A 14,698-nucleotide genomic window follows, 5' to 3' on the forward strand; every position below is an offset into this window, starting at 1 on the left:
ATAAAATGAACCTTAGAGGAGGGTGGAGCTCAAGTTAATTAATAAAAAAAGGTGGGTACAAATGACAAAATGTCCTTCAGAGGAAGGGCTCTGGGCAGGGCCAAGACTGGTTAAACTACAAGAGGTGGGGAAAATAGTAAAAGAGAGCCATTGGGGGGGAGCTATGGGCGGAGCTCATACTGTCATGAAAAAGGGATCAGGAAAAATAGTAAAATGAGCCACAAAGTGTTAAGGTAGCATTGGGATGCAAACTACCTTTGAATGGAATGACCAGGAGAGCAGTCACTTTCAGACTAAGAGAGAAAAGCAAGAAGTCAGGAGTTGTGGAGTCAAATAAAGAAATCATGAAAGCAAGTATATAAAATCTTTTGCGAGAATCCATCAAACGCTGACAATTAGGGTTCTGTGTTTGTGTAACTGACGTGAGACACGTGACTTCCAGAACTGCTCTCCATGGCATCTGCTGAGGTGTAGTGGCTAGCATGAGACAAAATAGCAGCGACCAAAAATTATTTGTTTGAAAAACAATGAATAAACCTATGGACATGAAAAAAAACATTTACAAGGAAATGCATGAGACAAGTCAAGAATCGTGACACGGAGCTGTGGGCGGAGCTTATGCTGTGTAACAAAAGCAGACAGAGAAAGCCATAGGGGCGGGGCCATAGGTGATGACAAAACTCAAAAGCAGGCCTGACAAATACAAGTAGGCCGCAGTAGCACATAGCAGGCCTGGCCCTCAAACTCAAGAAGCAGGCTTTGAGGCCTGCATAGCCGCAGCATACAAATGTCAAAAGGAAGAGGAAACCTTGAAACCCCTGACTTATTAAACGAAAAAGTCTGCAGGAGGTCCGCACAGCCGCTGTGTCGGCGGGGAGTCTCACTCCCTTGGGCTCAACATACAGTACAATAGGCAAGTGGACAATAACTAACAGAATTCACATAAAGTAGAATAAATAAACGCTAATTAAAGATTAGTAAGAAATATAGAGAAATATTCAGGAACATAAAACGCAAAATAATTTATGAAAAACAGCAACATTGTACTGAACAAACACTAAAGCAATTAAAGGCAGGGAGGGGCCTGTAGACTGTGACAGCAGGTGGAGCTGCAGCTCATTAATAAGCCAAAGGAGGCGGAGAAAATAGCAAACGAGCAGTGGGGGGGAGGAGCAGTGGGCGGAGCTCAGGTGGATTAACATGCTAGAAGTGGGCAGGGAAATGGCAAAAGAAGCCTAAGGGGCGGAGCAGGGCCAGGTGGGAGGTACAGATTCCCATTTCTCTCGCCCACCACATGTGATAAAACAACCAGGTGGGCACACAGATGTTGGTCCATATGGAAGGACAAAAGGACAGTTGGACGGGAGAGTGGCTGGACCAATGAGTATCAAACTAAGGCCATCCATGCAGACGGCCAGACCCCGGTTCAGGCTTTATCTCCATTTTGTTTTAGTGGCATTCTGTTCCTTGAAGGTGAGCGTGTCATTATTGTGTCACTGTCACGCAATGCCTTCCTCTTTGAGCCCATCAGTAGGGAACTGTCAGGCCGTGGGGTTGCTGGTTGCACTTCCATTGCGGTGTGATGGGCTGATGAACAGACAAGAGGTAGATGATGGTTCAGTAAACCAAGAAATGGATGGACAGTTGGTTGAAGAGGTGGAAATTTAGGATGTGGGATGGACAGGTGAGTGGCGGCCGAGCCTAAAAATGACGTGAACACATGGAGGGAAGCCAAGCTGGGTAAAAGAAGAAGAATGGAGGGATAGCTGGCTGGACATTTGGAGGAGCAGATGGATGTGGGTAGGGGGGCAGAGTTTGCATGATCACCATAAGAAATGGGCAGCAGGGGCTCAGGCCGACCGCACTCACCGGCTTTCTGTCTTCCCTCAGCAATCGACATTCCTGATGGACACCGGCCAATGCTGCCCATGGACGCCACCGTGTATGAGAGCCCCTACAGTGACCCCGAGGAGCTCAAAGACAAGAAGCTCTTCCTGAAGAGGGAGCAACTGATGATCGATGAGGTGGAGTTGGGCTCAGGCAACTTCGGCTGCGTTAAGAAGGGGGTCTACAAGATGAGACGGTGAGCTCGGCCTCCTGGGCACCCTCATATGCGTGTCAGTCTGCGCTTAGTTCGGGTGAGCGGGTGGGTGGCAGCTCGTTCGTGAACTGGCCACGTGTGGTGTCTTCAGGTCCATCAAGGTCATCTCCACCACATACTGCAATGACTTCCTGCCCCAATAGGCAGAGTACAGCCAGCCTTACCAGACCTTCAAGACCCGTGCCACTCAGTCCTCTGCTGATATTAAAGTCTACCTGTGCCATGCCAGCGCCAACTTGACCTACCTCCAAGTTCAAGGCACCAACCACACTCTTATGAGCTAGCACCCCCTAGTGGTACCCCCTGGCCTGCTGTTTCCTGTGTGTCTCTCCCCCGGTCACCAGAGGACATCACATACCCCCTAAGAAGTGTCCACCTCCTCTATTTTTGTCACTTTTATTTAAAAGTGAAATCTTCATGAAGTTCATTTGGAATTTCTGATCTGTGCCATCCAAAGGAAGACAAACTCCACAGATACACAACAAAAAAAGCAGAAAATGCTCACCTCCCCTAAACCAGCTCAGGTGCCACCAGTTGGCGCAGGCGTCTCTGGGATGTCACAAGGTGGTCCAGCAGACGGCAAGCAAATCTGGGATTCTGGCAGACAGAAGAAAATATCCAAGGAGATGAAAAACCCAAAATACAACAAAAAAAAATGAAGAAAATATGACAACGACAGGGTGACCATCAGGCCACCCAGAAGCCAGTGATGACCAAAAGTGGGAAGTGAGGACCATAGAATCATCTGTGAATGACTCTGAGAACAAGATGGACCATTGTGAGTTCACCACCCCCACTGTGTGACATCACACCATGCCAGCGCTGCTCGATGCCAGGCCCTGGTGGGCATGTGAGCTAAGGAAGGCCTGCTTGTCAAAGTGCACTTGTGTTGGAAAAACCCAAACATGAAGCACCACATGTGAGGACACCTGAGGAAAATGGACAAAAGTTCAAGAGCTGTCTGCTAAATCAGAATAGGCAAACACTTTTACTGGGCATTGCCCAACTGTGTATTATGACAAGGAGTCCCCAAAATGTCCCTGAAAGAGGGCAGAAAGTGAATCACTGCCCTCTCCTGGTTAAAATAACAAGTAAGATAAGGTTACCCTGGCCTGGCGTTTAGGCCTCGTTCCAGCCTACCCACCAGTCTTATGAAGAGGTCCAGACACACAGAGGCAGGGCTGGCAAGCTGGACTCGTTTATGTCCCTCGTGGTTCTCACTGACTTTCTCTTTGAATCCGGCAGGAAACAAATCGACGTGGCCATAAAGGTGCTGAAGAGTGAGAATGAGAAGGGGGTCAAAGATGAGATGATGAAGGAAGCCGAGATCATGCACCAGCTGGACAACCCCTACATTGTCCGAATGATTGGCATCTGCCAGGCTGAGAGCCTCATGCTGGTCATGGAGATGGCAAAGGACGGCCCACTTAACAAATTTCTCTCAAGTAAAAAGTAAGTACAGCTGGGGGGGCAGCAGGTGGTACCACCACCCTGTCCACATTTTTCTTGTTTGCAGGTCTGTGAGAGGGTGGGGCTTATTAAGAGATCTCATTGCACCTTGAAGGGCTTCATGCGGCCAGTGACAATTGGAAATGGGCGGGGCTTATGAGTATGACGGAACTGAGCGTTGGGTGGAGCTCCTTCATAAATTTAAATTGACATTTTATGGTCCAATGGTAAGAAGAATGAATTGGGAAGAGAAAGGGTGGGGCTTATTTATAGCACTGGTTTTACTTTGTGACATTTCATGTGTCCAATGGGGCAGAAGATTACACCTTGAACAGGCTCATGTGACCAATGGCAATTGGGAGTGGGCGGGGCAAATATGTAAAGCTGATTCCACTGTGTCTCATGGAGAGAAAAAAGGGGGCTGGGCTTATTTAAGAGATCCCATTAAACTTTGAATGGTAAGTGAGAGTGGGTGGGGCTTATGAATAAAGCTGAATCGAGCATTGAGTGGAGCCGTTTATTAAATCTGATTGGGGTTGTTAATGCTGTGTGGGTCCAATGGCAACTGAGATTTTTAAAAGAGTTTCATTTGTAACAATTAAGACTGAGTGAGGATGAGAAAGGGCGGGGCTTATGTACACCACTCATTTGACTCTATGTCCGATGGGGTGGAAAGGGGGTGGGCCTTATTAACAGATCTGGTTGAACTTTGAAGAGCTTTATGTGTCCAATTGCAATTGAGAGTGGGCGGGGTTTATTCATGAAGATGATTTGATTTTATGACTTTTAATGTGGCCAGTTATTACTTATTCTTTATCCAAGATGACTTACAGCTGGTTACAATTGGTTAGAGGCAGGTGAAGTGACTTCCTCTTGGTCACACAGCGTCAATAGCGGGATATGAACACACAATATCACTGCCTGCCAATTAGGCAGAAAGAGGGCGGGGCTCACTGATAAAGCAGCTTTGGTTTTGTGACATTTCATGTGTCCAGTGAAGAAGAAGGGGGCGGGGCTTATGAATAAAGCTGATTTGATGTATCAGTGTGTCCTCCCAGCCTCTGTCTGTCTGTCTGTCTGATGTTATGACTGTCATGAGTTTAATGGGCGGGAAGGGGGTGGGGCTTATTTCTAGAGCTGACTTGACTCATCTCAGGAGTCCAATTCAGCAGAAAGAGGGCGGGGCTTATTTTGAGACCCAGAGCCTCGTGAGTTCAGTCGTAGCTGAGAGCAGGTGACACTTTAAATAAAGCAGATTCCCCTTTGTAAGTTGTACGGGTCTCACGTGGTGGAGGATCACCAAGGTGAAACAACATACACCAAAAGAGTCAGAGCCGAGGGTCCAATCAGGTTTCCAAATCAGGTCCCAGGTGACAATTAGTGTGTGCCAAGTAGTGTGGCACCAAAGAGTGGAACGCGCAGGTAAGACTCTGAATTTTGAACTGGAGTGTCTCAGACCTGATTTTCAACTATTTTACATATTCAGCTCCATTTTTGAATTCACGAAGCTCATTGCACTGTGTACCATGTTATCAGTCCAATGGACTTGGAGTGGGTGGGTGGGGCTTAGGTGATGTCACTTGATGACTTTTCTTGAGTCTAAAGGGGTTAGAAGGTGAGGGGCTTAATTACACAGGTGATTGGACCTTGCGACATTTCATGTGTCCAATGCGCTGTAAGGAGGGCAGGGCTTATAAACAGAGTCGTTTCACTGCTCCAGTGATTATTCAAAGAAGGCGGGGCTTTATAATCAAATTCATTTCACCTGTAACAACAACAACAACAACAACAACAACATTTATTTATATAGCACATTTTCATACAAAAAGTAGCTCAAAGTGCTTTACATAATGAAGAAAAGAAGAATAAAAGACAAATAAGAAATTAAAATAAGACAACCTTAGTTAACATAAAAAGGAGTAAGGTCCGATGGCCAGGGTGGACAGAAAAAACAAAAAAAAACTCCAGAAGGCTGGAGAAAAAAATAAAATCTGTAGGGGTTCCAGGCCACGAGACCGCCCAGTCCCCTCTGGGCATTCTACCTAACATAAATGAAATAGTCCTCTTTGTAGTTCGGGCTTTTCACGGAGTCACTTGATGCTGATGGTCATACAGACTTCTGGCTTTTAATCCATCCATCATTGTTGGAACATCATGGTGCTTTGGGTAGATGGTGGTGGCACAAGCCACCACCAATAGGACACCGGAAAAGGAAACAGAAGAGAGAGTAGGGGTTAGTACAAATTTTGAATGAATAGTTATTATAATGAATTGGATATACAGAGTGTCAGGATTAAATTACAGTGAAGTTATGAGAAGGCCATGTTACAGTAATGTGTTTTCAGCAGTTTTTTAAAGTGCTCCACTGTATTAGCCTGGCGAATTCCTACTGGCAGGCTATTCCAGATTTTAGGTGCATAACAGCAGAAGGCCACCCGCCTCACCACTTCTTTTAAGTTTTGCTCTTGGAATTCTAAGGAGACACTCAGTTGAGGATCTGAGGTTGCGATTTGGAATATAAGACGTCAGACATTCCGATATATAAGACGGGGCGAGATTATTTAAAGCTTTATAAACCATAAGCAGAATTTTAAAGTCAATTCTGGGTCCACTGGAGATGACAGAGGGCGGGGCTTGTTAACAGATCTGATTCTGCTTTGAGATTTTGCACAGGTCCAATCACAATTGAGAGAGGACGAAGCATTGGGCGGAGCTTATTAATACAGCTGATTGTGTGTTATGTTTTATGGTCTGGTGGGATGTCAGTGGGAGGGGCTTCTTAGTGCAGTTAGTTGTGGGCAGAAAGGAGCTGGGTCAGGGCGGGGCTTATTACCTCTACTTTATCATTGGTCCAGCAGGAGCTCGGAGGGAGTGGCTTTTTGGGGTGTTGCTGGGTAACTCAGAAGTTAAGGGGACTCGAGGTAGGGGGCTGCCATTGTCTTGTTTGTTCTGTAAGGTGGCTTGTGATGGAGATTGAGTGTAATAAATGTGATTGATTGTCACGAGGCTGTTCAGCTAACAGCCTGATGGTAACCTTCATCCTCATCATCACCATTATCACCATTCCTAGAGAGGAGATCCCAGTCGAGAACATCGTGGAGCTCATGCACCAGGTCTCCATGGGCATGCTGTACTTGGAGCAGAAGAATTTTGTCCACCGTGATCTGGCTGCCCGCAACGTGCTGCTGGTGCACCAGCATTATGCCAAGATTAGTGACTTCGGCCTGTCCAAGGCGCTGGGCGCAGACGACAACTACTACAAGGTATCCCTTTGTCTTCATTAGCCTGCCGCCCTGAGCTGTAATCAGACTCTGCCCAGTGTGTGTTGCCCATCTGTTCACCCTGCTGGTCTTGAGGGGCTCGGGCTTTCCATGAAGACGCCATCACCCTTGTCTTGTTGTCCCTCAGGCTCGCAGCGCCGGCAAGTGGCCACTCAAGTGGTACGCGCCCGAGTGCATCAACTTCCACAAGTTCTCCAGTAAGAGCGACGTCTGGAGCTTTGGGGTCACCATGTGGGAGGCCTTCAGTTACGGGCAGAAGCCATACAAGGTAAGGGGGCTCCGGTTCTGACGACGTGAGAGGCCATCGAGGGCGTTCCTCACATAATGACAATTCAAGACTTTGAGGTGGCAGCACCAAGGGGGCCTTTAGTGAGGCAGAGGTCTTCAGGCCAGGGGGTGTTGCTGCCAAGATGCAGGACCACACGCTTCAGGGCCCACCTCAGATTCCCCCACGACCCCGGCTGATTGGCGATGCCACCTAAGGCTCACATTCTTAATGGTCACTCTCTGGGTCAGTTGATGTGTGGCTCACTCCGTCACAATGAGGCTGATGGGTGGAAATCGATGACAGCTCATTAGCTGCAGCAGACGTCAGGACCACCCGGAGTTACTAGGGGGCTGTCCTCCATTTTAATTTTTCCTGCCCTTTGCTCAGTGACATTTAGTGTGCCACCTAAAGGTGATTTAAAGGGACATAGTAAGGGGGCAGGCTATAGTGCCAGTGGGCATCTGTGGGTGGTGTTGGATTTTTAGCACCCACTATGATGGCCAAGGAGGCTGTCAGAATTTTCCTTGTGCCAGCTTATGACCTTATAAATCACACAAGCAGATGTTTTCTGCAACGGATGATTATTGTGGGCTGGCATCCTGCCTGGCACCCAATGCCCAATTGGCACCAGCCTACTACAAACTGGAAATGAATAGGGTGATTAGACAAGTGATGATCAGCGGGCACCACTTTATGTGTTTAACCTGGACAGCTGAAAGGACCCCTGATAATGAGCAGGTCACAGCGTGGGACCCACAGACGAGACACCAAAAGCCCCCACTAACTTTACTTTCTCTCTTTTAATGCAGAAAATGAAAGGCCCAGAGGTGATACAGTTCATCGAATCGGGCAGCCGCCTGGACTGCCCCTCAGTGTGCCCACCAGAGATGTACAGCCTCATGAAGGCGTGCTGGACAATCAAGTAAGACTCTCTTTGATCTTTTTAAGGGCTGAATTCCCACCTTTTAATTGCCGACCCCCCCAGTGGACACATGACAGCCTTCTCCATCTCAGGTATTTAAACTCTGCGCTCAGTCTGACATGAAGACCCTGGAAGCTTTGCCATCTTCAGGTTGGCCATTTCAGGCCTCCTAGTTACAGTGCTGCCCCCCTGCTTGATTTTACTGGTGGGGGGGGGGGGGGCTTCTGGTCACTGGGCTTAGTTGAGATGGCCTTATAGAAGGAAAAGGGTTCATAATGGGCTCGTATATGGCATAAGCAACACAACTTGTGCCTTTGAACCCATAAACACTCCTTAGAAATCTGAAACCTGATACCATGCTGCCCCCTGCTGGATTTTAAGAGTAGGACAGTTTAGGGGGCCCCCAGAGCTCAGCTTAGATGGTGTGAAGGGGTCCAAGGCCTCAAACACATCACTTACACTCACTCATGAGACGTCACATATGGCGACCTCATATAGTGCTGCCCCCTACTGGCCCACTTTAGATGGCCTTATAAGACCCTCTGTTGACAGCTCGACTTGAGCCTTCAAGCACTTTTCTTACACTCACTAGAGATCAGGAGTGGTGACCTCATATAGTGCTGCCCCCTGCTGGCTTTTACTGTTAGGAGGGCTTCTGGCCACTGGGCTCAGTTTTTATGACCTTACCTGTATAGGTGGCATTGGGCTCAGAGCCATCTGTGGACAGCTCCACTTGTGCCCTTGAGCTCATCACCTACACTCAGTGTGCTGCCCCCTGCTGGGTCTTACTGTTAGGGAGGCTTTTGGTCATCAGGCTCAGTTTAGATGGTCTTATAAGACCCCTGCTGACATCTCGACGTGTGCCTCTGAGCACTTCACTTACACTCAAGAGACCTGAACTGCCTACGTGGCATAGTGCTGCCCCCTGCTGGGTTTTACTGATCGGGGAGCTTCTCTCTCCCCCAAGGGCTCAGTTGAGATGATCTTGTAGGTGGCATTGGGTTCAAGACCCTCTGTGTATGTGGCCTAAGCAACTTGACTTGTGCCTTCAAACACATCATGAACACTCAGTGGAGATCTGAACTGTCTGCCTGACATAGTGCTGCCCCCTGCTGGATTTTATGAGTAAGGCAGCTTCTGGATCCCAATGCAGATGGTCGGCCGAGGCTCACAGCCCTTTGTGTACCTCCTGATTTGTGCCCTCAGGCACATCACTAAATGTCTACCTGATATAGTGCTGTTAGGTGGGCTTCTGGCCCCCAGGCTCAGCTAAGATGGCCTCATAGGAGGGACTGGGCTCAAGACTCCCTCTCAACAGCATGCAGTTTACTCTCACTAGACAGCGGACATGTCTACCTGCTGCAGTGCGACCCCCTGCTGGACTCTGCAGTTGGGTGACTTCTGGCCCCCCGGGCTCAGTTGGACTGGCTTTATAACGGGGATTGGGTTGAAGGTCCTCTGTGGACAGCTGGACATCAGACGTGTCTGCGTGATACAGCGCTGCCATCTGCTGGCCCCCCATAAAATAATAATAATAATAATTCTTTGCATTTATATAGCGCTTTTCTCACTACTCAAAGCGCTCAGCAGGTTAAGGGCCCAACAGAGCAGAGTCCCTATTGGGATTTACGGGATTCAAAACGGCGACCTTCCGACTGCCAGTGCAGATCCCTACCCTCAGAGCCACCACTCTGCCACTTGACCCTTCACTTGTGTTGATTTCACGCAGTCACCACAGCTCTGGTGTGAGGAACTTTTATTGTCACAGTACTTAAGTGGTCTTTGTCACCCAATCTAGAAAGTCTCCGCCTCCATTTTGATATCCTGGGAGGTCTCAGATGTCCAGCTGCAGACCACTCAGCCAATGCCAGGTGGTTTGGGTGCCACCATTTTAATTGATCACCGAGTGCCATCGGTATGGGCGTGTGTGTGTGTGTACACAGATGGTCACCAGGGGGCACAGGTGAGCAGAGCAGTGACCTCACTGACCCCAGCTGTGACACCATGGCTGTGTGACATCATTGGCCAGTGCCCACTACTGTCCTAAGTCCACTTTTAGGTGTATCACATGACTAGATGGTGCAGTTTAAAGGAGATCAGCTGAGGGGTGAGGACAGTTCTGAGGGACCAAAGCAGCCAAGGCTGGAGATTAAGGGGGCTTTGAGGAGAGCTAAGTAGGGGTCAGTGCACCAGGACTGGCCGGCCTGCAGGGGCCATCACACACAACAGAGATGGACACGGCTTGTCCAGATGAGCACAGTGGGGGGGCACCAGTGGCAGCCAACAGCCCACCCAAGTTCCACTGGTCACTGGAGGACTGAAACATGGGGAACAGACCACCAGTGCGTGGACCACAGCAGACAGGAGGTGGCACCACGATGGTGTGCCAAGGGACCCGGTGTTGTGAACATCACTGACAGCCAGTGGCGGTGTGCCTGTGTGGCAGTGGGTGGTCTTACCAGGATGTGGCCCACCAGGTCAGCATCTCTCAGTGGCTGAGCCATTGTAGTGAAGGAGCTGGCCTTGTCACCTGTCCACTAACGGCCACACACATGTGTGACACGTGTGTCACGCTCTCATGTGTGAGCGGCAGGTCCAGACGCTCAGTGCCATTTAACTGTGCAAATCCTCTCAAAGGTGGACCCCAAAGCCACCATTCACTCCATTTGGGACAGGAGGACTTGTGTCCTCAGCGGGCACTCGAATGACCCCGACTTGAGCTCAGTTTGCACCAAAGTCCACCGCGCCAGCAGGCTAACGATTCTCTTCTCTCTGTTCCCCCAGACACGAGGACCGCCCCGGGTTTGTGGACGTCGAGTCCCGCATGCGGACCTACCATTACTCCATCTCCAAGAAGGCCAATGCAGAAAAGATGGCAGAAGAGCAAAAGTTGGCATAGTGAACTGCAATCCTCGCCTCGACCGCCAGGAGGACCCCCCCCCTCCCAAATCTCCAAGCTTGCTGGCATCTGAGAATTCAGGATGAAAGAACAGACAAAGCAAAGTGACACAAATGAGTGATGTGAGCCACCAAGGGTTTTAGGGACCACCTTGAGCCTTTGGGGGTGTGCAGATAAACCCCATGAAAATGTGCCATCCACCGAATGCCAACCTCAGACTGTCATCATGACCAGAACTGTTAGAAGAGGGACACACACTCAGGGTCACAGAGCTGGCACTGGCCTGGAGATTTAGGGTCCTGTGCCCTCCCTGCTAGGCCACACTTCATGGAGAAGACCCCCACCATGATACACACACAAGGACCCTGAGAGTGAACGGTGTGAGCCATAGATGTGGGAGTGAGACGTGTGTCCGAGAGGGGGCATGTGTGAGATGTGAGGATGGGTGAGGGTGCATGGAGAAGAGGGCACACATGTGAGAGGGTCCATGTGTGTGCGTACGCTCGCAGTGAACTCCCAAAGTCTTTGGGCAATCAAGCCTCAGGACTGCCAGCTGGCATAGTAGATATGGGGGTTGGGTGCAGAATGCCCACCTCAGCTGGAGTCCACTGTCATTTGTATGCCAATAAGGACTCAGGAATGCCCACATATGCCAGATATAGTGCCCTGACACCATAACAAAGTGGTCATTATTGGATGCTGCCAGGCCTCCTGTGTGGCTCAGGTCACTGACTGACTGACCCCTTGGCGCGCTCCCTGCCAGAGTAAACAGGGCATTAACATTGGCTTGTGTCCAACAAGTATGCCAATTCCCGTGGTGCCCGTGCATGTAGCAGTGTGCCAACAGTGATGATGTCCTCCATGCTTTCCAGTTTCCATGTCCCATACCACCTGGCCTCACCTGTCCCTTGCCTGGTCCCTGACTGCTTGACCTCCGCTGTGCTTGTTGTCTCTCGGGGACTCCCAGCCCACTGGGCCATTTGTGTCATTGCACTGATAGCAGAAGGACAGTACACTTTGGCACACCTCCCTGATTAGTCACAGCTCTGCACTGGCACCATACGTCATAAGGTGCCATATGCCAGGCTCTCCATCTCATATGAGTGAATGCTCTCTCTGATTAATGCCAGCCTTCGGCATCACATGCCACCATGCCACTACGGAACCTCATCGGGCAGAGTCAAGGGAGGGACGAGTACATGGAGCAGATGAGCGTCACCACTGTCCTCCTACTCTATGGCTCTGGTCACTACTGTCACACGCCGAGGTGGCTCACATTTCCAACTCGTTGTGTCCCCCTGCCAACATGGCGGCCGTCGCTACCCCATGAATGCCTGACTGTAACGCTTGCTTGAGTTAAACAATAAAAGCAACGGGCGAATCGATGGGGGTGGGGCTCTTCTTTGTGTAACGGCGTGTAAGGCGCTATAAACCACATCCTCACACGCCTCCTGCTGCTATCCCATCATTCTCCTGGCAATTCTGGGAGCTCACCTCACCTCAGTGGGACGCCAGTCCTATGCAGTGGTATGTAAAGTAAATGGGAACACGTCAGAGGGTTGGCATCCCAGCCAAGGAGACCCCGTTGAATTTGTAAGGAAGAATGTCGCCGATTTGTGCTCCAGTGTGCCCCCTACTGGTGATGAGGAGGTGTTGGGCCTTAAACTCCTCTCAGGCCTGCGGCCTGCACTTGAAGGGAGAAGACAGTTGTGTAAACCCCTGGCCCAAGGTGACCAAACCAGTAAGTCTTTAGACATTGAAGTTTAGAAACAAACCCTGAATGCAAAAAGAGAAGCCAAGAGCCGTTAAAATAGAAAAGGCAACCAAACAAGAACTGCGACCCAGGAGTCAAAATCAAGTAAAACTGGCAAAAATAAATTTAAAAAAGTCACAAAGATCAAAAGGGGAGCCGAACACCACCAGCAGGACACTGTGAACTGCAGCACACAACATGGCACAAAGGACCCCAAATGTCACCTGCTATGCCAGAGCCTGACCTCCTGACAGGCCTCACCCCAGACAGCCTGGCCCCAAACTCACAAGGCGGGGCTTCAAGGCCTACACGGGCCCAAATGTGGCTCAGGCAGGCATCTAGAAAACAGCTTGGGGGGCCAGTAGTGGGGTCATTGTGGGGGTCCCAAGGCCCCAGTGCAGTGACAAGGACACTGGCCTGTAACATGGTGCCCTCCTTCAGAGGAGACATAAAACTCTCTGTGGTCATTAAAGGTCCCAGGACATCATTTGAAAAGAGGAGGGTGTAAGGCGATGTCCTGCCTAAATGGCCCACCACAGCCTGGACCTTCTGGCCCCCTCATCATCTGTCACCCCTCCACCACCTAATAGCTAACGTGTGCTGAGCATACTGGAGAAAAATGGCAGCCATTGCATCACCCAGGTGTGTCCTGCACATCATTACTGGTGGGTGAAGTGGCCCCCCACCGTCTGTGTTAAGGGCTTTGAGTTGTTTAGAAAAGCACTAGACGGGGGGGGGGGGGGGTCTCAAACACAACAAAATGGACCCTTAAAGGCGGGGCAACAACCTGACAGAGGAGACTCATAACCGCCAGCTGTGGGCTCCAACCACTGGGAGCTGGCAAAGGGCCCCCAAGGAGGAGGAGGAGCATAAACCTCAGACTTGTGCACAAAAGGAAATCAACGGATTTTTATTAATAAAGGATTTATGAGAACAAAAAATAGAAACATTCAAGTCAAAACTCAAATGAATAAAAAGAAGCAAAAGCCGTGGGCTTAACAGCAAACCGCACTGCAAACAAATCCAAATTCACAAACCGGAATCGAAATCCGCAAAACTGAAGCAAGAAAGGCAGCAGAACTCCGACGACAGCGAGGACCCCTGATCTGAGCGCACTCTGCCACGGCCTTAAAGAGCCAGCGGTGTCCAGCGTCAGTCTGTCTGTCCCAAGCTGATGAACGCCACATAAGCCACCAGACAAGTGGCACACGCGCTGCCAGTGGAGAACAACGTGAATGACCACCACCAGGATATCCAGGACAGGCCTGTGGACCTCATCTGATGGGGAGACCTGAGCAGGACACAGGAGAGGACCGCTCAGAGTCCAGAGCTACAGTCGTCAGTGGGTGACGTCCCTGAGGGGACCTGGGACTCTGCAAGGGAAATCAATGAACTGGATAATAACAAGTAGGGAAAGAAAGAAAGAAAGAAAGAAAGACTCAGTAAAATAAATCCCAGAGTCTATGCATGTCACATGAGAAAGAAACAAAAAGAAAAAAACTGATCTGGGGATTCCCACTTTAAATAGACACCTGACTTTGGACTTGCTGTCTGTACCTACTGCAGCTTCTACATACATACAGACAGACAGATGTCTAGGAAAGGCACTACATATAAGATAGATAGATAGATAGATAATATAAGACACTATATAGATAGATAGATAGATAGATAATATAAGGCACTATATAGATAGATAGATAGATAGATAGATAGATAGATAGATAGATAGATAGATAGATAGATAGATAGATAGATAGATAATATAAGGCACTATATAATAGATAGATAGATAATATAAGGCACTATATAAGATAGATAATATAAGGCACTATATAATAGATAGATAGATAGATAATATAAGGCACTATATAATAGATAGATAGATAATATAAGGCACTATATAGATAGATAGATAGATAGATAGATAGATAGATAGATAGATAGATAGATAGATAGATAGATAGATAGATAGATAGATAATATAAGGCACTATATAATAGATAGATAGATAATATAAGGCAC

General features: G+C 49.0%; 1 protein-coding gene across 3 annotated transcripts in view; it reads left to right on the plus strand.

The window, feature by feature from the left end:
- Positions 1–12,305, plus strand: part of LOC114662923 (tyrosine-protein kinase ZAP-70) — a 62,897-nt gene extending 50,592 nt beyond the window's left edge. For all 3 annotated transcript variants that reach the window (XM_028816663.2, XM_028816664.2, XM_028816665.2), the window contains 6 exons: positions 1,891–2,083; positions 3,347–3,553; positions 6,621–6,813; positions 6,959–7,099; positions 7,909–8,021; positions 10,806–12,305. In XM_028816663.2, the coding sequence (XP_028672496.1) occupies positions 1,891–2,083; positions 3,347–3,553; positions 6,621–6,813; positions 6,959–7,099; positions 7,909–8,021; positions 10,806–10,920 (962 nt within the window). In that variant the 3' untranslated portion in view covers positions 10,921–12,305. The remainder of the gene's footprint in view (positions 1–1,890; positions 2,084–3,346; positions 3,554–6,620; positions 6,814–6,958; positions 7,100–7,908; positions 8,022–10,805) is intronic.
- The last annotated feature ends 2,393 nt before the right edge of the window (positions 12,306–14,698 follow it).

The sequence above is a fragment of the Erpetoichthys calabaricus genome, chromosome 12, assembly GCF_900747795.2.
Source record: "Erpetoichthys calabaricus chromosome 12, fErpCal1.3, whole genome shotgun sequence".
In the NCBI taxonomy this organism is placed as follows: domain Eukaryota; kingdom Metazoa; phylum Chordata; class Cladistia; order Polypteriformes; family Polypteridae; genus Erpetoichthys; species Erpetoichthys calabaricus.